We start from the raw sequence: 24,390 nt of genomic DNA on the forward strand, positions 1-24,390 counted from the left end.
TGGGTGGTGAATTGGTTGGAATGTTGTTTATTGCACTGCGAGAAGTTGGAGGTGCTCTGCCCCCTACGATTATTTCTCATGTGTGTGATCTTGCGATAACAGTAGGGAATATTTACGTCACAGCGAGCCAGAGTGGGAAAATCGCCGTAAGAGAACTACTGCTACGGTATGAGCACTGCTTTTGGCCAATAGCTGGTCAAAATAACTTGCTTCTGGGTTACTCCTGGTCTGCGTATAAAAATCATACTACTTTAGAGCAAATTATCCCACCTACAAAGCCGCCCGTGGTGGCCGAGCGGTTCTGGGCGCTTTAGTCCGGAACCGCGCGACTGCTATGGTCGCAGGTTCGAAACCTGTCTCGGGCATGGATGTGTGTGATGTCCTTAGTTTAGTTAGGTTTAAGTAGTTCTAAGTTCTACGGGACTGATGATCTCAGATGTTAAGTCCCATAGTGCTCAGAGCCATTTTAAACCACCTAGAAAGTGTGTGATGTTGCAATTCTTACCATCTGGAACCACAGGCCAAATTCAGCTACAGTATGTTTGTTTCTTTCCGTGCCTATAACACATATTATCGCACTATCTGCAGCTACACCTTAATGGACAACCAGTTTCACGATAAGTTCCCCCACAGACTGTTTCGCATTCGGTTGCATTCCATCATATTCCATTAGATCTCATCACCCCATTACACCAGTATGATCCTATTTGCATTCTTTAAGAGTGGATTCCTAGCGGAACGGCATGCGTGATTTGTAACTCCCAAAGAGTTCGCCTTCGATCTCGATGGTGTGAATCTTTATAATGACTGGGACGCGTCATTTTTCATTTGGTGTTCATGGTACAAGTTAATGGTTTGTTTTGAACGTTTCTTGAATGTCGACGATGTCCATTTTGTGGAGTGCCATACATACAGACCACAGAAGGTTGATCTCTGCACCTTCCGGACACTCATTTCCTATCGCATATCTGATACGCATGGTGAATCTTTAAAAGATAATATTTTTCCTGCTATAAAAGTTAACACATTTTCAAATGATCCATACTAAACACTGACCTTGCGACCTCGCACTCAAGTGGTTCCTTGTTAGACTGAAGGTGAAGATCAGGAAAAATACGATGTGTAAGTAATTAACTGCTAGGAACCCTGTAAATCTAATGGAAACTACACTCCTGGAAATTGAAATAAGAACACCGTGAATTCATTGTCCCAGGAAGGGAAAACTTTATTGACACATTCCTGGGGTCAGATACATCACATGATCACACTGACAGAACCACAGGCACATAGACACAGGCAACAGAGCATGCACAATGTCGGCACTAGTACAGTGTATATCCACCTTTCGCAGCAATGCAGGCTGCTATTCTCCCATGGAGACGATCGTAGAGATGCTGGATGTAGTCCTGTGGAACGGCTTGCCATGCCATTTCCACCTGGCGCCTCAGTTGGACCAGCGTTCGTGCTGGACGTGCAGACCGCGTGAGACGACGCTTCATCCAGTCCCAAACATGCTCAAAGGGGGACAGATCCGGAGATCTTGCTGGCCAGGGTAGTTGACTTACACCTTCTAGAGCACGTTGGGTGGCACGGGATACATGCGGACGTGCGTTGTCCTGTTGGAACAGCAAGTTCCCTTACTGGTCTAGGAATGGTAGAACGATGGGTTCGATGACGGTTTGGATGTACCGTGCACTATTCAGTGTCCCCTCGACGATCACCAGTGGTGTACGGCCAGTGTAGGAGATCGCTCCCCACACCATGATGCCGGGTGTTGGCCCTGTGTGCCTCGGTCGTATGCAGTCCTGATTGTGGCGCTCACCTGCACGGCGCCAAACACGCATACGACCATCATTGGCACAAAGGCAGAAGCGACTCTCATCGCTGAAGACGACACGTCTCCATTCGTCCCTCCATTCACGCCTGTCGCGACACCAATGGAGGCGGGCTGCACGATCTTGGGGCGTGAGCGGAAGACGGCCTAACGGTGTGCGGGACCGTAGCCCAGCTTCATGGAGACGGTTGCGAATGGTCCTCGCCGATACCCCAGGAGCAACAGTGTCCCTAATTTGCTGGGAAGTGGCGGTGCGGTCCCCTACGGCACTGCGTAGGATCCTACGGTCTTGGCGTGCATCCGTGCGTCGCTGCGGCCCGGTCCCAGGTCGACGGTCACGTGCACCTTCCGCCGACCACTGGCGACAACATCGATGTACTGTGGAGACCTCACGCCCCACGTGTTGAGCAATTCGGCGGTACGTCCACCCGGCCTCCCGCATGCCCACTATACGCCCTCGCTCAAAGTCCGTCAACTGCACATACGGTTCACGTCCACGCTGTCGCGGCATGCTACCAGTGTTAAAGACTGCGATGGAGCTACGTATGCCACGGCAAACTGGCTGACACTGACGGCGGCGGTGCACAAATGCTGCGCAGCTAGCGCCATTCGACGGCCAACACCGCGGTTCCTGGTGTGTCCGCTGTGCCGTGCGTGTGATCATTGCTTGTACAGCCCTCTCGCAGTGTCCGGAGCAAGTATGGTGGGTCTGACACACCGGTGTCAATGTGTTCTTTTTTCCATTTCCAGAAGTGTATGTATATTGTTTTCACACATCCCCACGCAAACCATTGACCTAGCACTATTCCCCCAAGTGCTATGCTAACTGACGTTCTCCTTCCACCACATACTTCGGACAGGAGGACAAAACGGAAAAGGGGGGGGGGGGACGGCAGTAGGTAGGGAGGGGGAGGGGTGTAAGACTCCACAACTTCACTGTCCGTTTCCCAACCCAGCTCACGCAGGACCCGATCCAGGTGATGTCTCTCCATCAACAGGAAGCCAGACCACTTCTACACACAGACGGAAGATGTAGAGGGCCAAAGAAATTATCCTACATACCTTCGACACTAGCACTCCAAGAAGAAAGAATACTGGAAAGTAGGAGATGGGAAAGTGGCAGAAGTAAAGCTGTGACGGCGAACCGTGAATCGTGCACGGGTAGCTCAGTCAGTAAAGCATTCTCTCATGACAGGTAAAGGTCCCAGGTTCAAGACCCAGCCCGACACACAGATACAATCTGTCACAGAGTGTTATTACACTACGTATCCTGTTACATGACCGGATAAAACTATTCGCGGAATTCTGGTGTTTAGATAATCATGACTCACTGTGTAAAGCCTCGAATGATTATAACAGCAAACGTCAAGCTAAATTTACACCTAACTCGTGAAAATAATGAACAGCGTAGAAACAATAATTCCGTAGCATAATTTGTAATCTGGAAGTAATGTACAGTAGAACTTCATCAATACGCTTGTCACGTGACCCGAATATAAAAAAGCGTATTAATATACACAGAAGTTTCAGACTTGCAGCCAGTCACACTTTACTACATCCACGATATTTCGACTGGTCACATGCCAACCATCTTCAGGTGGTACGGCCTTCCTAATTACTAGGCGGGTCTACTTCTGCGGCCAATAGTAGGCAACACTGGTGCTCGTCCACGTGATTTAGCCAAACATTTTGCTTTCATGGTCACATCATATACATAACTCGGCCGATTTCATCAAGACTGGAAACTCTCTATCGAATCAATTCTGACAGCTTAAATAGCTTCGATGTGGTATCACATTTTACAAATGCCTCTCTCGCAAAGCCATTAGCACTAACAAATTTCCGTTGGGCATCACTGCGTTGTTTCGGAATGCTCTGTCTCCAACCTATTTCATGTTCAACCAAGATTCTTTTGCGAAGGCTGCCGTAGGGCCCTTATTGCCAACTTTTTTCCAGATGACTTTGAGAATATAGCGGTGATATCAGCAGCTCTTCAGCCAACTGTATTTTGGCGGTATGTGGACGATACTCCCATAGTGTGGCCTCATGGAGAAGATAAATTAACTGGATTTTTACATCATGTGAACTCCATTCTTAAGAACATAGAACATTCAATTCACTGTGGAACAGGTGAAGATGACTGTCTACTTTCCTAGATGTTTTGGCTCACTGAGTTTATCATGAGCCCACTCATGCCGATTTGTACTTACAGTTGTCGAGTTGCCATCAACACCGCAAAATACAAATGTGCTTAAAGCACCTGCACACAGAGCTCACACAGTCTCGGATCCATATAGTTTGCCCAAAGAGCTCGCCCACCGAAGTACAGTTTTCAGAAAAAAATGGCTCTGAGCACTATGGGACTCAACTGCTGAGGTCATTAGTCCCCTAGAACTTAGAACTAGTTAAACCTAACTAACCTAAGGACATCACAAACATCCATGCCCGAGGCAGGATTCGAACCTGCGACCGTAACGGTCCTGCGGTTCCAGACTGCAGCGCCTTTAACCGCATGGCCACTTCGGCCGGCACAGTTTTTAGAAATAAAGAATATTCTACCCAGCAGACTAACAGGACATTATCAGTCAAAGACAAAAACCAGGAAGTGTATAAAGTGGAAAGCACGCCAGCAAAATCTCTAGCTTTTCTTCCCCGTTGTTGGCAATATTTCACTCGAGACAGCCAGAAACCTCCGGCGATTTCTGGTTTAGGTGGTCTTGCGTCCAACACCAAAGACTGTACATCTTCTGGGATCAATGGAGAACAATTTGTTATTGCGGAAGGCTGTAATTACAATATATCTTACCAGTGGGGTACGGTTTATACGCGCCAGACGACTCACATTGTGGAAGAACAACTCGTGAAGTCTCGTAATACCAAATATCGTACCTCCAAACCCGTGCAAACACGCTTGGTGGAAAATCTGATAAACTGCGACAGCGGGATACAGCTGGATAATGTATGGAACCACGTCATCTGCATGATTTGCTGCCAACGAAGGCGACACAGTACGTCAGTGGGCACGCCGGGTGGCAACCCTGAAGACAGCCGAGTTCCGCAGATGCACCAGCGATGGCGCTGACTTACAAGGTAAACTTCTCATCGCACCCCCTCAGGTTTAGTAGTAAGATGGTCCAGTGTACAGTCCCTCAAAAACTGAACACAGATGAAGCATGGATACAGAAAGAAGGTGTGCTGAACTGCGGAAAAAATCAAATAGGAACAGTGAACGGTCGAAGATTAACAAGCGCAACACTGAGCGAAGTGTAAGAGCGACAGCGTCGTGGGTAAGTGGTCACGGTATTGGACTACATAGCGGGCGAGCCGCGTTCAAAGCAAACTTGTGCTCTTTTTTTTTTAAACTGTCTCTCCGGTCATTGAAATGTTTATTCCCTTTCCGCAGTCTTGACAGTTGTCTCATACGATTGGTTATATATTTCGAGTCATGTCGTTAAGAATACGTTTCTGCCGCAAGTAAATGTGATGCATAGTCAGGGCAGGCGAGATAGCACATAGACGTCTCGCAGAAGTGGAAACAACAAATAAACGAATGTGATCTATGTTACAAAAAAAGGAATTCAAGAGTCAAAGCTTCCAAAACACAACATAACTTCAAAAACGTTACGAAAATATTTCCTGACAGAGCACAGAGAAACTGTGTGATTGTGAACCTGCTGTGTTCATTTGTTGCAGTTTTTGGGACAACTATTATGTTTTCATCATTTCCTTGGGAGTGATCGCATTCATATTCATACGAACACCTATATCGGGAAAGGCGGCTTATCTCACCCACGTAAAATTAAATGCGTAGATAAAAAGATTCTTATCACATGACACACGCACTGTCACTAATGGCGCGTATGGCAGAACAGACGTTTTTTACCGGTGGAGGATTCGATAAACTTATAGCCCTGTCATCAAACTTTTGCGGTTCCCATTCGAAAGCCACTTCCTTTTCGGCTGCTAACAACGTAGTTGTGCAGAATCAATTGTCATTATAGGTCCCTACCTTAAACCTAGCTGTTGCAAACGGACGTAACAACACGACACAGACAAAAATGTGAAAACGTGAACAGTGGGGGGGGGGGGGGGGGGGGGAGAAAGAACTGGCACGAGGGAAGCTTGAACACGGGTCGCCCGCTTGACAGTCCAACACGGTAACCTCTTCACCACGACGCCATTTCTATTCCCGGCTAATCTATATTGCACTTCTTGGTATTGGACCATTCGCTGTTTCTATTTTGCTTCTTTTTCACAGTCCAGTACACTTTCTTCCTGTTTTCATGCTTGATCTCAGTTCGGTTTCTAACGGGCTGTCCTCTGGGCCCTCTTACCACTAAATCTGAGAGGGGTGTGATGTGGAGTTTCCCTAGTTAGCCACACCACGACCTTAAAATGTGTGCGGAACACAGAGCGCTAATAAAGTGTGTGGTGGAGCAAGTCTCTGTCACCAGGGATGGCGGCTATCGCTGATACACCTGGTTTCCTGTTATACTGTTTCTTTTTCTTTCTTTTTTTTTCTCAATGCCTTTAAGTGGACTCTTAAAACCGTTCAAAATAAAAGGTTTCTGAAATAACCGATTTTCAGTTATTTATTCATCTTATTTCCTGTAATAAACGTAGAAATCGAACAAGGATTGAAAATTTTTGATTCCATCAGTTTCACGATACACATAACAACAATATTAAAATAAATTGGCAAACGAAAGAAAACTTGGTCTGTCCACCGTTTGCTGCTTTTCTCGAAATGTGATAAGTGGTTGAATACTACAAAAAAATCACCTGCACTCTCGTACTGATTGTAATTTTTTGAAAATCTGCTCAAAAATCACGTTGAATTGGGGATACCACTATTTGGACATTAAGAGTAGCCAGTGATAAAGGGTAAAAACTGAGGTTGAAGAACACTATTTTTCATGTTAATTTGTCCATTTTCAATGGTTACAAGAAGATAAACGGATGTTAAAAGACACAGGCAGCAGATCAGCTGTTTTCTATTTTTATTGCAACTATGAACTTTTAAATTTTTGCCTTATATTATGTCACAAGTTTGTTGTGGCTACTCCTATTCGTCATCTTTTAAAGCAAATGGGGCACTATACTTCACTAATACTGCACTTCGTAAAATATTTGCAGATTAGGGATGGTGCCATTCTGCAATACAAATGTCCGATAACGACAGGGAGAAACTATCATCTATATGAGATACGACAAGTCTCGCACATCGCATGTACACGGGTACCATCCTATAGGGAACGCCACATCATAACGGGTACATTACTGTCCAAGCAATGCTGTACCAATTATTCTGCCACGTGTTAGTTGCTCATTTCTGAGAGAGAGAGAGAGAGAGAGAGAGAGAGAGAGAGAGAGAGAGAGAGAGAGAGAGAGAGAGAGAGAGAGAGAGAGTTCCAGAATGAGATATTCACTCTGCTGCGGAGTGTGCACTGATATGAAACTTCCTGGCAGATTAAAACCGTGTGCCCGACCGAGACTCGAACTCGGACCTTTGCCTTTCGCGGGCAAGTGCTCTACCATCTGAACTACCGAAGCACGACTCACGACCGATCCTCACAGCATCACTTCTGCCAGTATCTCGTCTCCTATCTTCCAAACTTTACAGAAGCTCTCCTGCGATAGTTTGGAAGGTAGGAGACGAGGTACTGGCAGAAGTAAAGCTGTGAGGACCGGGCGTGAGTCGTGCATCGGTAGCTCAGATGGTAGAGCACTTGCCCGCGAAAGGCAAAGGTCCTGAGTTCGAGTCTCGGTCGGGCACACAGTTTTAATCTGCCAGGAAGTTTCAGAGAGAGAGTTGTATATAATTATTATAATTATGAATTTAAATGAAGGGTCCTGGAATAGAATGAGCTAAGCCTATTTTTTTGTTTTTTGAGTTTTCACCATTATATGGAAGTATGGAACAGACCCAAAATTGCTACTACAGTATGTGATAAGAAGAAAGTTCAGTCCCACTATAAACGAGCTCAGAGCTCAAAAAAACTTCGTCCATCAAGTTCTGGTCTTTCAAGTAAATAATGGTATAGGTTGCAGCCCTAATAAACAGTTGTCAAATGATGTGCATTGTTGGTCTTTAGATAATGCACTATAGTTTCTGCAGTTTTGTGGAAATGCTGATATGGAAAATGAGCCACTGAGTGCTGACATAGTGGAAGTCAGGATCTAACGAAAGAGAAAAGGCATGGCCACTTATATTATGTCAATAAAAATTAATGGAAACAGTTTTAAATGTTGCTGAGCAACAGTCACACAGCACTTTTTAAATGAACACACCACCATTTAACTGTTTTATTGTTTATCTAAGTACAACTCAAGTTTCACCTTTTATGCCATTTTTAATTATTTGATTTTATGTCTTTAACATATATTTCAAGACGCTTAACATGTTGTCAAGCTCAAAGTTGACCATAAATTAAGAAAAATATTGGCTCCCCATGAAATGTCAGATGTAAAATCACCATCTTGTAATAGATCAATAAATAATCATGGGAGTACATCATATTTACTAAAAAGTGGCTTATGTTGGTAAATAAAAGATGAGCACATTTTCTTAAAATATAATGATAGCAAAATCAGTCATTACATTTTAAGGAAATGTGCTCATCTGTTATTTATCAACGTAATCCAGTTTTTACTAAATATGATGTGCTCCCATGATTATTTATTGATCTGTTACAAGATGGTAATTTTACATCTGACATTTCATGGGGAGCCATTACTTTTCTTAATGTATGGTCAACTTTGAGCTTGACAACATGTTAAGTGTCCTGCAATATATGTTAGAGACATAAAACCAAATACTTCAAAATGGCATAAAAGTCCAAAACCTGGACTGTAGTTATAGATACAATAAAACATTCAAATGGTGGAGTGTTCCTCTAAAAAATTAATGTCTCATGAGATGGGAGAAAACTGCCACTGTAGGTTACAATGTTTTGATAACATGCCTGAAGATACAAGACAAAATATTTTATAGGAATTCCATGTATCCGAAACTGTATGTCTGCAAAACTGCTTATTTATGTGGTCTCATTTCTGTACTTCTAATATAGAATAGAATAATTTGAAACAATATTTAACAATGTAGTCTACAAGTACAGAGCTTGAAGGCAAATAGGGGATGGAGTGAAGGAAGTTTTAGTTTGTTGTAAGGCATTTATGGCAATGAATGGCACATCAAAAAAATAAGATTCAATATTTTGTATCTTGTCTTTGAACTACTGGGAACACCCTTATTGATATAAGAAGGACACATGGGAACAGGCATTGGAAATTAAGTGATGAGACAGTCATACCATTGTGCAGAATATTTCCTGCTTTCCAGGTAGAAATAGTCATTACGAGTTAAAACCTGAGACAAAAGTTTACACCTCTGAGGAAATAGGTATAAATCAAATGCTCAATTTATTCAAAGTGGCTTACTCAACAGTTAAGGCATCTTATGAAACATATACAGACATATTTAATATAAACTTCAATATTTACTTTTGAGTATTCTCTCACACATAAATAAAGTACCTGTGACAAATATATAGCCAAAGTTAATTGCCTGGAAATGGATAAACAATAGTGCACTGAACCAGCAGAAATAAGAGGAATTGAGTGTCAAATGAAGAATTTGAAAACATTAAATAATTTTTTCAAAGAACATGCCAATAGGTTTACTGAGAGGAAGAAAAAAGCTAAAAAGGAAAATCAAAAGAGTATGGAAAAGGAAGTCATATGTACAGATTTTGGCAAAAATCTGTTTCCGTCTAGCATTACAACTAACACTGTATATTAAAACAGTGATTACCTATGTATACTTGCAACATCCACTGTTTATCAAATGCCTAGGGTACATTTTTCCTTTATCCTGAATGTTTTGGCAAGAAAGGTAGTAGTGATGTCTTTCCAACTGTTCAATGATTCATAAATTCTGTTATAATGACTGTGATGAGGCCATAAAAAACCTTGATATATTTTGTGATATATGTTCCAGCTCGAATAAGAACTACATCCTTAATGTGATTTTTGCACTACTTGGTTGCAGTATAGAGAAGATCTGACACTGTAAAAGCAATATTTTTAATAAGAGGACGTTCTCATTTGGGATGTGATAAAAACATGGGGCTTATAAATGAGAAAGCTCATACAGGACTCCCCATAATTTGGATAAAAGTGTTCATATCAAACTTCCTGGCATATTAAAACTGTGTGCCGGACTGAGACTCAAACTCGGGACTTTTGCCTTTCACGGGCAAGTGCTCTACAGTTTTAATCTGCCAGGAAGTTTCACATCAGCGCACACTCTGCTGCAGAGTGAAAATCTCATTCTGGTGTTCATATCAGCTTTGTCAAGGCCTTCAACATCTGATGTTGTTAAATGAACATCTGAAGCTTTTTTCCGATGGATAGGATTCCTGAAGACCTCCTATAGGCAGAAGTTATAGAACTCATTATAGTCAGAACTCACCTGAAATGGTACAAGATTTTCCACTGTTTTATTAGTAAGAATTTCAAACAAGAAACCGTTTGACTGATGGGAAATTCCAAGACTAGTTTGATGTATAAATGAACAAACATAGTTGAGCATTCTGACATAAGGTTTATTAGAAAGGACATTTTGAGGGTTAGAACTACCTTTATTATGTATAAAGGTTTATTATGGAGCACATTCTGTTGTGGTTGTTCGATTCATTTGCCTGGAGTGTTTCCTATGAGCTTTGTGTGGTGACAGGATGTAGTGCTACACATGATATTATCACAGCAAAGAGATATGTGGTTCCAAGGGATATCAATGACTTGAACGTGATGTACTGCACTAATGTTAATATATACTGAATCATTTTGTTAAGTTATTTGAAAGTCAGAGACTGCATTGGATGTCAGCCTAACAAAGACACATGACTAATGCCTTGTTTGATGTATAGTCAATGTATTATGAATTACAACTGTGGCTTCAAGTTATGCGTATACTGATTTTGTGAACATTGGAATCAAATCGAGATTTAAGAAGATTTCATCCAGTCAAGAGTTTGAGGATTATTACAGAAGAGATGTGTAATTTATTGGTAACATACATTGTGACTGATCTCTAGCACACCCATGCCTGATGAATTCACAACAACCACACCCAACCCTTATCAAATTCAGAACAACTTATAAGGTGTGGCTATAACATAACGGGACTAATGCTGTCACAGAGTAAAAACACAAGATGAATGACCAGTAGCTGTGAAGTGTGAAGCCTTCTCAGTCGACTGCAGCATCTCTGGTGTCCGTAGCAAATCATTGTGGCTGTGGCTTTCATTTGTGTAAGAGCTGTTACTTTGTTTAGATGGAAAAACGATATGAGTAATAATAGAGAACCAAACTGTCATGGAATTTCATATGAAACTTGGAAGAACTGCTACAGAAACCCATTTTTTTACTAAAAGAAGTGTATGGCAAAGGCTGTTTTCATGTACAAGAGTTTCTGAGGGATTCTTATCAAGATGTCTGAGAAGATGTTGACAATGTCTTGTGCCTGGGACAACCCTCTACATAAAAAAGGATTAAAATATTGAAAAAGTACGTGATTTGATTTGATCTGACCATCAGTTGAGTAATTGATTGACTGCTGAAACTGTAGTAACTGACAGCGAATGTATAAGGCTAAATTTAAATAAACAATTTAACATGAGGAAAGGACAGGCAAAACTTGTGCCAAAAATTCTCATGAACGAACAAAAAGAATCCATGTAAATGTTTGTACTTGCACTTTGAATACCACTGAAAATGATGACAGTTTCTTGAAATGAGTGATAACATGTGACAAATCTTGTTTTTTTTTTTTCATTTATGTTCCAGAAACTAAGTGCCAATCCATGCCCTGGGAGGGTCCAACTTCACTGCGAGAGAAAAAAGATCGAAGGAGCAAATCAAGATTTAAAGTGATGGTAATTGTTTATATATATGTGGAATTGTGTATTTTCACTGGGATCCTGAAGGTCAAACTTCAGACCAACATTACTACCTTGAGGTTCGTGCTCAACTCATGAGATGGAAAAAAAGGCCTTCAACATGGAAGAATGAGTCACAGGTTCTATATCGACATAACCCAGTGGCTCTACCACATTGTTTGTTAAGAGGTTACTAGTGAAGTACAGCATCCCAGTGTTAAACCTGCCACCTCATTCCCTTACCTAGCAACATGTGATTTACTTCCTAAGGACAAATCTGCATTACAAGGAACAAGGTTTTAGTCCACTGAAATAGCATGTTCCATCAAGAAGTTTTAAGAGGAAGACCTCCAGCACTGTTTCAATTAATGAAAAAATCACCTGAATCCTTGTGTCGATAGATAAGGAGAGTATACTGAGAGTGACAATAACCAAAAATATATATTTTTCAAATAAAATATTTTACAGCAATAGTTCTGTTGTTTTATGGCCAAACCTTTCATAGTGGAGTGTGGGAGACCGTTGCTTTGAAATTGGCTCATCAAGCTGAAGAATTCAATGGACTAGAGTTTGATTTGCCCGAGTTTTCCTATACTGATAAGATTGTACAGTAATCTCCACATGTTATTTAGTTTTTACTATGACATAGTTTCAAATTCTAAAATGTTCTACTTTATACTTTCAGACCTACTGCCCACATCTCAGGCGTGAGAAATACCAGGATCTGCAGATTTAAAAGAACAAATTACGTGTTACACGCACAAGAATACTTAGCCAGTATACCTACCTATTGCTTGAAGCTCTCTGACAACACTTGTACAGCTTTTTAAATATAGTTTGTTCTCATTTCAAGTAATAAAGGAGGAGGAGATTAGTGTTTAACGTCCCGTCGACAACGAGGTCATTAGAGAAGGAGCGCAAGCTCGGGTGAGGGAAGGATGGGGAAGGAAATCGGCCATGCCCTTTCAAAGGAATCATCCCGGCATTTGCCTGAAGCGATTTAGGGAAATCACGGAAAATCTAAATCAGGATGGCCGGAGATGGGATTGAACCGTCGAAGTAATAAAGGAAAAAGTAATGTTTATCCCCACTTAGAATTCATGGACTCAACCCCTTCTTCCACTGAGTAAATTATTCTTACTCAACTTCTTAACACGTAGCATCAAAAGTTTGAATAGATGTACAATAACATGGTTACACATTTATCCCTCAAGGTGTGTAATTTTCATCAGTAAGTTTAAACCTTATAGCATTATAAGATCAAGAAAAGATTTAAGTAGAAATATTAATGTTCTGTAATAAACTTTATAAAACTAGAAACTTCAACTGTGTAGTTATCTGAAGACCTTTATTGCTCTAGCTAGCAGGCAGCATATATTATGGTATATTATGACAGGTTAAATAATGTGAAGACTCGACTCTGAAAGGGCTGTAGCAACATTTCTTTCCAACAAAGTACCAATTTATAGGTTATTACCATAGTCTTTGTACTCTGTGCATGGAAACAAAATTTTTCCATGCTACAAAGAAATACGATTTAAATAGAATAAAAATAGTGGAGGAAAGAGAATATGATCTTACACATTTCCACTATGAGAGGCATGCAACAATTTAATGATGTTTTCAATCCCCTAACAAGTTTAAATTAAGATTACTATTCTAAATTAAAGATTGCATCCATCCAATGACAGATAAGGAATTAATGAATTTTTAAGGAGTTTTGCAGATTTAATTTATAAAATGACGAAAGCTGGTGACAGTTTATAAGGTTTTCTACTGGGTGGTAACAATAATTGGTATGGACTTAGTACAGAGGGATTTCGTACTGTTTTGAATTTACTAAATGGTATGACTGGGTTTATATAATTTTTTTTAAGGAATGTTAGCGTATAAGTAGTTAAGCTCATTTCTTACACTGACATAATTAAGGAGTTTAAGATTAAGTTAGGGGTGTAACTGGCTAATGCAGTGTACTCCTCATACAGTATGAAAATTATTATTTTCATTGCTACTCTCTCCATAGGCTTTCAGTAGTAGGGTGTTAGAACCAATTTTCAGGGCTTATGTGGAAGAAGCTGATGGTGTCCATTCTATAGGACTGAGAAAGATCTCTCTCGTCCAGCCCATCAGTAAAGTAACATCCTTCCCCCTCACCCCCCACATGTCCATTAATGTATCCTGGGGTCAGAGTTGGGAAGGGTATCTGTCTTTGTGGTCTGTCTTCTTTCCTCTTTATGTTCTAACTTGGTTAATCATACCTTTCCTTTCTCACTTCCCCACCTAGGCCACCATTCCATCTTCCTTCTTTCCATGTTCAACAGCTACATTGTGTGAACCCTTCTTATGTCCATATACTTAAATCTGTTTTCACAGGACAGATCATGTTGTAGCAATGCTTCAATAGCTTGTGGACAATGCATTCTAACATTGGCATCACAAAGGAATTTTAACATATCCCAGATTTGACGTTGAAATGAATGACTAATGTAATGTATACATAATATAGAATACACAAATACAGTATAATAATAAGAAGGCCAAAAGGCTCTACGATTATAATAAGCGAAATATTGCAACAAATCAAGTATAAAAGATTGCTCTGCTGAAACAAGTACAATGCTCAATGGCTAGAGATATTTTATGACACTGAACTAATTTAGATCCATATGGTAATTTGTTTCGAATGTAAAATAAAGATAATAATTATGATGGGTAATAATACAAAAAAGAATACTATGAACACTTACCTGATGTAACTTGAACAAGTAGGTTTTGAGACACACAAAATTATGAATGTCTTAAATAAAAAAATAATTCACCAACATAAACAAGAGACCAGTATAAATTATTTCCAAACATATGAAGGAAAGATGATTCTTGTTGTAATGTTTAACATTTGAGTTATAGTATTTACAAAATAGGAACACGCTTACACATTTACATGGGGCGGCATGTATGAAGGTACAGAACTTTCGTGGAATTAAAGCCAGGATTTTTCCCTTAAAGGGTCCGAGGTACAAAGTATTATGCACCCTCATTGTTCATACATCATCAGTAAATGTGTTGATATTTAATTTTGTTACACGTTGTATCTTTTAAATAATACACAGGCATATAAATAATTGTTATGGATTATATCTTTCGGGTTTTTTTGTTTGAGCTACTCCTTGGGTGGTGTACAACTGTTCTAGTTAACCGGAAGATGCACATCATTGCAGTAAGTACAGTACAGGGGCTCCAACACTGCAAGAACAGGTTAAGCAGAGTCTTGGAGAAGGCTACGTCAAAACTTGTCAATGAGGAATATATTCTAAATGTATATTTCTAAAAAAATGTTTGTTTTAGTGTTAATTGTATTCCCATGCAGAAAGCATATCAGTGCATGGCCGGACAGTAAATGTCCATAGTTAAATAATCCAATTAAAATTTCATTCAAGAGTATGATTGAATTAGTAACCATCAACATGTTGTCTTTAAGCAACACCTGTGATTGTCATGCCGTATTATGATATGCTGTAAGAAAATAAGTTCCACTTCATTTGAAAAAGTTAATAATAATAATAAACCCCGTGGAGGCCCGTGAAAAGAACAGACCTCAGGTATGTTCTGCCAGTCGTAAAAGGCGACAAAAAGAACAAACCACTAATATGGCTAACCCCCCATTTTAGTGTGATTACTTGGTTCAGGACAGAACTAAAGAAGCCTCGGACAAGCGCCGTCATGGTCGGGGACAACGCTTGGACCCTATGCCCACCCACAATGGTAGCGACACATCTAGTCTACACTTACATAGTTTGGAAGAAGGGGAGATTGTCTCTCAAGAAGGCATCACGCGAACTTTCATCTGCTTTCTTGAAGAGATTTATTCTGTGTTTACTTTTTGTGGATTTGGATGTTACGGCATTCATTCTCTGAGCAAATACCTTGCGGGCACTGATACCTGCATCCATCCTGATGCTCCGTATTTGGTCAGGATTATTTGTTGTTAAGAGGTGAAGTATGGTTTCGCAACCATTCACACCTCGCGTGGGCTACTAAACTAACTTTTCAAAATCATCGACGTCAAACAGAATCTCTGAGTCGGGTGACACCAGATTGGGGGGTGGGGGGGATGGGGGGGGTGGGGGAGGGGGTGGGAAGGTGGGTCGGTAGAAGGAAACAAATACTACTTTACTCCTATTGTTAAGTATAAGCCCTACACAATCTAACTCACAGAATTGAATTTCACTACAATATAAACTACGTCTAACAGTAACAAACACTCCCCCACCCACTATGGTCGCAGGTTCGAATCCTGCCTCGGGCATGGATGTGTATGATGTCCTTAGGTTATTTAGGTTTAAGTAGTTCTAAGTTCTAGGGGACTGATGACCTCAGAAGTTAAGTCCCATTGTGCTCAGAGCCATTTGAACCATTTTCGAACTCCCCCACCAACGGTATTTAACCTATCCTTTCTGAACACTAACTGCGGCAGTCATAGCAGTGAACTGATTGGGAGATACATGGGACATGCCGGACCTGCTTCCCTTGGATCGCCACATTGCCCCCCTCACCCCCCCCCCCTTTCAAGTGATGTCTATTGTGAAAAGATTAAAGCTGTGTGACTAAAACCAGGATCACCTGCAGATGGGAATAAAGGGCCACCAACAAAATGATTATATCTAAAGTGCTAAAAGTAAATGAAAACAAGTCGTTTCTTGTCAGAAGCTCGTTAGAACTCACAAACGAAACAGTATACTGTGATGAACTGCAGCAGAAATAGAAGCTGCCTCCCAAATGTCGAGTTCTACAACCGAGTTCTACACAGCGTTAAAAAACCATTTGTCCGACAAAATAAAGACTTAAATTCTGAATCTAGTCTTCCAAAACTGCTTCAACAAAAATGAACATAATATAGTGTGATAGTTTTAACACTCTGACACATGGATAAATTACACACAAGGTAACAAGTCGGTGCAGAACTGGAATCCATTCAAGTACCTGAACAGATGAAATGACACGTAAAACGAGAGCTCACTCAATTCTAAATTTAGATTGGACGATAGAGTAGTTTATAATCGATTCTCGACACAATAAAGTGTGACAAGTCACTACAAAATTCTACAGAAAACCTCAGACCTATTTCACTGGCTTGAGTATCGTGTACAGTCGTGGATCGTAATGATGACGTTTGTGCTAATTCAAAAACATCGATACAACAAAAAAAAAAGTTTCCTTACATACCAATCACATGAAACCCAATGGACTCTGTCCACTCTTGAGATTCACAGTGCAGTCGATAGCGGGGTTCAGGTTGATGGTGTGGTTGATGACTTCAATACATCCTTTGGTATTGTTCTGCAGTTGCCAGTAAAGAAAATACTTATATGCAGAATACTGGCATGTACATGTAACTGGTTTCAAGAATTGATAGCAAAAAAAAAAAAAAAAAAAAAAAAAAAAAAAAAAAAAAAAAAAAAAAAAAAAAAAAACCTGAATTTTCATTAACTGAAAGGCCTCTCCGAAAGCGAAAACAATGTCAGGGCTACCTCAACCTAGGGTGACTGGAGAATACTATACATGACATACATCAGGGACAGGGGACATATTTTATGACTGCAGCAACAGAATGCTGTTCTCAAACGATTCATGTTTGTATAGGGAGAAAAAAAATTGTTGGAAACTTGAATGTAAATGCAGTGAAACTTGCAGATCATCAGTGACCGGTGCAAAGTTGCCTGTTGACCCTCAATGCAAATACGATACAATGTAATGACAGCCTGTCACAAGCGTAAAGTGCGAAACAACATCTAACGCATGAGTTTTAAGATGGAATAGGCCATGGGAAAAAGCAGAGAATGCAGTACAGCATCACAGAGAGTCTCACACTCAAAATTCAGATGTGTCATAAACGATACACATGAAGATTGAAGTTACTTCCTCCAATTTTTATCTGATCATAACGACCATCAATGTACAATTAGCAAGTTCAGCTCATTGAGCTTGTATAAGCTTGATAAAGCTATGTGAGTCTTTATCATCTCTACTGATGTGTCCAGCATTAGGAAATGAAAAGTCAGCCACACAAACATGCCTTGGTCCACGACTTATTGCCCCAAAAACAATTCATCATTGACGCAAATACTGCCCATGAAAGCCTATATGTAGACAGTCTTTCTTTCCATCTACTATCTCAATTGCTTTTAATTGTAAGATATCCTCACATCTGCATGGTATAGGTCAAAGGCCTCACATAATTACTTCATCAAACCCGGTTCCACTCAAAAGCTGTTTAAATTTGCCAAGTATGTTTATTACAATAACATAACTTTATGAAAACATGAGGCTTTTGTCTGATTCCATGATTTTACAGCACCTAATCAATGAACCTCATGACACACTACAAGTGATCCAAAGTTTGTAAATATTTAAAAAATACAGCTGTCCACCTGTCTTCTAAAGTTGTTGTTGGATGGGGATTGCCGTGAATGACTGCAGATCAGGGGCAGCCAAGAATTCAGCTCACAAGCCACACCCTGGCATGGCACGAGTGCCATGGTGCTCAGCTTTGCAGCATGTTTCCTCCACTGGGACGGCTCACTGTGAAAGTGTGTAAGGGGGGGGGGGGCAAACTATGTAGACACTGCTTTTAAATAGCAGTGCAGTCACACTGCATACGACTTGGTTTTACAGTTCATATTTCTCAATTATTTGTGACACACTGAAGATGTAATATAACTTTCATATGGTACAAAATGTCAGCATATGGAAAGATACGGACTACTTCTTCTCCTCTCTCTCTCTCTCTCTCTCTCTCTCTCTCCCTCCCTCTCTCTCACACACACACACACACACACACACACACACACACACACACACACACACAAACACACACGTCAAATGAAACATTTATCATGTTTGACACCTGTTTGTGGAGAAAGCAATATATAAAATTATGGACAGTCCTCGCATACAAGGATTCCTCTTCAAAACCAGAATTATCTTGCAGACCAGCCAGTTACATTTGCACATGCAACAGGGCGCTTTTCAAATGAAACAAGATCGAAAACCAATGTAAGACTGAAAGTGTACTCAAAACTGTTGCAAAACTATCCTTGTAATTCTTTCAAGTCCACAATAAACCATCCAAACTTTTCTTATCGTCAATGAGTTTAGGGAACTGTACTGTATTTGTCAGAATGTGTCTCTTCTATAATGCGATTCTCTTTTAAAATGCATCCTCTCCAAATCAATAATAAGATCTTTCTCACGTTGTAGACTGTGTGCAGTTATGTCACTTAAAATGCAACATCTGCAGTCCACTTCAGATGTCCTAACTTTAGTTCATGCACTACATTAACAACAGCGAGTTTTAAATCGAAAAATTGTTCCGGCACACCCCTTGACTTAACCAATGTACCCTGTACTGTTTATTCAATTCCATCTAAAACTGTTGCAACTGACAGTAGCATAATGCGTACATTTTCAGAAATTTTACTATTCATACGATCAATTTCAAGTGCTGCATACCTGGGAATTTAGCGAAGAGTACCTCTTGACGTACAGAACAACGAATCCCATCCACTGATGGTTGCAAGTCTTTGCTTTAAATTATACTCTTTCTTCATGGTATTGTAAAGTCGTTTCATGGAAAATTTGCCGTTCCTGTTGCTCATGCGACTGCACAATAGATATTGAGGATTCTCATTCATTTTTAAATAATTGTGATGACAGATCGCTAGAGTGCCTCTTTTTGTTCAATGAAAGCTCTGGACATGTGAAAGTCTCTCATACAACAAACAGTGAAGGATAAATAGCGCAGAAGCCACGATTCTGCAGAACTGAAGAGAGATGCCGACTGAAAATGAAACGTTGCTCTGCACCGAATACTTCCTCTAGGAAGGACCGAGCACAGCTGACACAGCCCTGCCCTTGACCCACACGTGTCCCAATCACATTGCTGGCATGAAGTTGGCACATCCTTCTGTAACTGAATGCCGTGACAGATAGCTGCATACACAACTTTTTTACAGTGGCTCCGTAGAATATACATCTAATGGGTTGAGGTCCAGAGACCATGTGGGACATGCAACTGGACCACCTTGTCTGATTGACTGACAGGGATATACGCTGAGATATGAAGACTACAAAACTGCAGTTCTTAACACACAGTTTATTACAAAATGAGTTATGAGTTACACGCTAGTTAGTTTCATCAGAAAATCCGCCGTAATATTCCTTGAATGGCATAGCAATACTCTAGAATAAGAAAGAACGATAGGGGTATGGTATAGAAATGCTCTAGAGTGTGAAGAATGTTTTCTTGGGGGGGGGGGGGGGGGGTGTCACTGTCAAAACTTCTACAAAGCCAAAATTAAGATTGCAAATCGAGATGTAGAAAGAATTGCGTTCTGCAGGACCTGTCAGGTTAAAAAATTATGAAAAGAACACAATATATGATCATGCCAATGATGATGTGATTTGTGAAACATGTATGAGGTAATTGCACGAAATGCACATACAATGCTACAATCTACAACTTTCAAGTAATTATTTTCCGATATACATGGCCTCACTTGCACATAAACACAAAAATTGTAGTCAATTTGTATTTAATAATAAATGTGGAATAGATTTTGACTGTAACGAATTTAATGATATCTGCAACAGTGCCATGCCAAAGTTCAACACTGCAATCTCAATTTATCCCTCTCAGAGCTGCACAATTCGTTAAAAACCACCACAGGAATCCTTTCGATGTCAGGCATTTAACAACGTAATTGTTTTATTATTTACATGTTAATTATTACTTTAAAAGTGACAGCATCTTCACCCAATACTTGTAGGTATTATAAATGATGATCTCTTACTCGTTTGTTCAATATGCGATGTAGAATAAAAATTAGCACTTTTTTCCAAAATTTAATTATGTGCACAGCAAGCATGAAGTTTCATTTGTACAGACATTTAGGTCATGCTGAAAAGTAAAACGCCTGATGCTGATGCCTTATTCCAGGTGTGCCTGGTATAATGAGTTTTGATGAATTTCTTTCATTTTTTGAGATTTCCTTTTTTTTAGCATTATGTGTGAAAGGCACATGTTATAACTATTGCACAAGGAAGATAAACTGTCAGCCAGATATATCGAAACATACTGGAAGTATTTGGATATTTTTGGGCAGTCTGGTATTTCAAAACTGAGTTAGTAGTAACCATGAGTAATATCATAGAGTACCTGATGACAATATTAACAGACACGAGTTTTTAGGACAATATTTAAACACACACACACACACACACACACACACACAGAGGCTTTTTTGTTAAGAATTTTATAATATATTACCCTGCCCATATATAAAATATATGGTTCAAAAATAATCAACACAATTACCTATCAGTAGCTGATCACTGTGAAAATTAAAGGTGAACTACCATTCTAATACATAATGTAGTCTTCTTGAATACTAAAATATGTAGTAGTACATTTATGTAAAACCATTTCCACACTGATCGCTCTATCACCTAAAACGAGAAGCGGAATTCGTATTTCAAAACGTAAGCACAATTTTGGGAATCAATTGCAGTGATAATCTTAACTTCCCAGCAATACCCGGCACCGAAACTTTCAATGGAGGAGATGGTCCGGTGTCATTGCAACAGACGAGTTAACACCACATTTTTCAATCAGATCGAAAGGAAAGACAATGGAAAAACTCAAGTTATGTTTTTCTTTTGTGTCATTACATGTACATATCTGCAATTGTGGTAGAACTGAAATCACTATGCCAAAGTAGCACAGCACAATGCTTCACTAGCGAAATCAAAGTGGTGCAGCTTACACATAAAGTAGAGATGGGCTGCGAATATGCACATACAAACGACCCATTAAATATGTAATCTTATCTTTTAAATGTGGCAACGAAAAATTTTTCAACACCTTACATGACCCTAATTGACAAACAGATGTATGAACCGTGGTAGACGTGAGATTTCAAATGTATTTTAAGCCACTTCTCCTCAACTTCTTAGAGCACATTCATATCCCTAGCAGCAATCACAACAATGCACTCACAAGTGAATTTTTAGGCAGGTGTCATGAGTCATGTGTGCAAAAGTAACAACTTTCTAGTCTATGAATCTCTAAGGAGCCGGCCGTTATGGCCGAGCAGTTCAAGGCGCTTCAGTCCAGAACCGCGCGACTGCTATGGTCGCAGGTTCGAATCCTGCATCAGGCATGAATGTGTGTGATGTCCTTAGGTCAGTTAGGTTTAAAGAGTTCTAAGTTCTAGGGAACTGAAGACCTCAGATATTAAGTCCCATACTGTACAGAGCCATTAGAACCATTTTTGAATCTCTAAGGAAATATATCACAAGCACACGGGAGTTCCCTCCAGTTAAGAACTAGGTGGTTTCCTGAGATGATCTAATTGAGAATTTCTTGCAACAAATGTTGCAACAGTATTGTATTTTATCAATGTACAGCTGCTAATATTCCCCCTCGGGTTCCTGATATTCCTGCACCTCTTACGACACACATTACATCTATAGGGCCTTCAGAAGTGTGCAGCAGCAAATGCTGCTTCTGGTGACAACCTCATTCACAGGTCTTGCTCCAGATCCCTGAGGCTTTACGAGCGCTCACCAGTGTGCAACAGCGAATGCTTCTTCAGGTGAGTACTTTGGTTGAATGTCTTCTTGCAGATACCACAGATGTAGGAGCGTTCACCAGTGTGCAGATGCGAATGACGTTTCAGTGCCTCACTTTCCACGAATGTCTTGTTGCAAACGCCACAGGCGTAAGGGCGTTCGCCAGTGTGCAATCGAGAATGCTTCTTCAGGTGACTATTTTTCTTGAATGTTTTGTCGCAAACGCCACAGATGTACGGCCGTTCAGCAGTGTGGAACCGCAAATGCTGTTTCAGGTCACTATTTTGCCTGAATGTCTTGTTGCAAATGTCGCAGGTGTATGGACGTTCACCAGTGTGCAGATTCAAATGCCGCTTAAGTGCCCCACTTTCCTTGAATGACTTATTGCAAACGCCACAGCTGTATGGGCGTTCACCAGTATGCACACGGAAATGCCTATTCAAACTGCCACTCGTTGCGAATGTTTTGTGACACACGCTGCACGACCGCACAAGTTCACGTTTGTCTGCAGGTGCGTGTCCCATCAGTTCCTGCAACAGTGGGAACGTCTTTTTGCGGAACCCATGTCTGTGCTGCAGACTCCTTGTACCAGTTTTATTCCCACAGCATGCTTCCGCCTTGGTTGTGCACTGTGTTCTGTTGCCTTTTACTGCAGCCATGGAAATGTTGGTAACCAAACCACCGCTGTCATCATTACTCTTGTCGTCCTCCATGCCTCTGCAGAAAAGCAGAGAAAACTGTCATAATGTATTGTCATATCAGTGCATCTTTGGAAATTAAAAATTATGTTAACAAATGCTAGGTAGCCAAATGTATCAAAAGATCCTCAAAACTAGGTTATAAATTGGGAGCACACTACCTTAATCAAGTTTAGGGCCCATAAGGTTGTAAATTAGTTAGAGTGTTTCATAGAAATGAAATGTAGCAAAATAACAGGCAGTGGGAGTGCTGCAAAGTCAAACATTAGGAGTAGAAGAACTACCATTATCACTCCAATACTGTACGAAAATACCAGATAGGGACCGTAGAACTCTAATGCATACTACGTGAACTTCTACATCAATTCTGTACTTCGCTAGCCACCTATCGTATGTGGCAGCTACTAATCATCAGACATTCCTTTTGTTGTAGCTCACTCACGTCTTACCTACCCTACCATCCACAGGTCACTGGTCACAAAAACTAATGGACGAATATTATAAATCACGCTACGCTAGCGAGGGAGTGGATAGAAATTTTTACAGAGCAATGGACTATGGAAAGTTAGGTTGCACTAAGAGAAACCTGTGTAAACCTTGCAGGCGCCTAGAAAAAAGATATTTATGTCACAGTAGACAGTTAGGAAAAACTAATATATGGTTGAAAATCTGCACGGGTGTTCTTCTTAAAAAGTATTGACAGCTATAATGGCCTTCTGGTTCTAATTATCACTTTCAAATACTGATGGGCTGGTACATTTATTCATGCAGTATAGCCCATTAATTCGAATAAAATGTGATTATTCGTTATGTCAAATTGGACCCATTTAATTATAGCCACCAATCTGTTCCAAGTAAATAGGTTACTAGTTGATGCTACTTCATTTTATGAAATCTGAACTAAACTGAAACACATCTTTACTCGTAACTTCAGGAAGTATCTACCAAACTAATCACTACCAAATACTTAATAAATTTACAATGTAAATTGCAATCAAAGAATGATCACAGTTAAACATAAAGCTGTAATCTCCACTCCACGATGTTGGACATTACAAGTTCTAATCTGTGCTTCGAATATGTGCGATTCAAGTGTTCAAGATAGTCTCTCTAAAAAAAATATTTTTCAAAAGTACTGGTAACTGGTCGGTATTTCAATTATTTCTTCATTTCTACAGTATACTAAACACATTTCAGTCTTTTAATAATTGCTCTTTCTCTTTGAGGCAACTTGTGATTACATATAACACTCAAATTGTGCACAATCAGAAGTTCCTGCCAGTACCTA

At 40.2% G+C, this 24,390-nt stretch overlaps 1 protein-coding gene across 7 annotated transcripts in view; it reads right to left on the reverse strand.

Moving 5' to 3' along the window:
• LOC124550890 (zinc finger protein 501-like) overlaps positions 1-24,390 on the reverse strand; it is a 601,755-nt gene that overhangs the window by 346,195 nt on the left and 231,170 nt on the right. The window contains exon 8 of one of the 7 annotated variants that reach the window (XM_047125667.1): positions 22,123-23,121. The exons of the other annotated variants lie outside the window; for them this stretch is intronic. Within the exon in view, the coding sequence (XP_046981623.1) occupies positions 22,386-23,121 (736 nt within the window). The 3' untranslated portion in view covers positions 22,123-22,385. Of the gene's footprint in view, positions 1-22,122; positions 23,122-24,390 lie in introns of those variants that run through there. 7 annotated transcript variants of the gene reach the window in all.

This window comes from Schistocerca americana, chromosome 9 (genome assembly GCF_021461395.2).
Source record: "Schistocerca americana isolate TAMUIC-IGC-003095 chromosome 9, iqSchAmer2.1, whole genome shotgun sequence".
Classification (NCBI taxonomy): domain Eukaryota; kingdom Metazoa; phylum Arthropoda; class Insecta; order Orthoptera; family Acrididae; genus Schistocerca; species Schistocerca americana.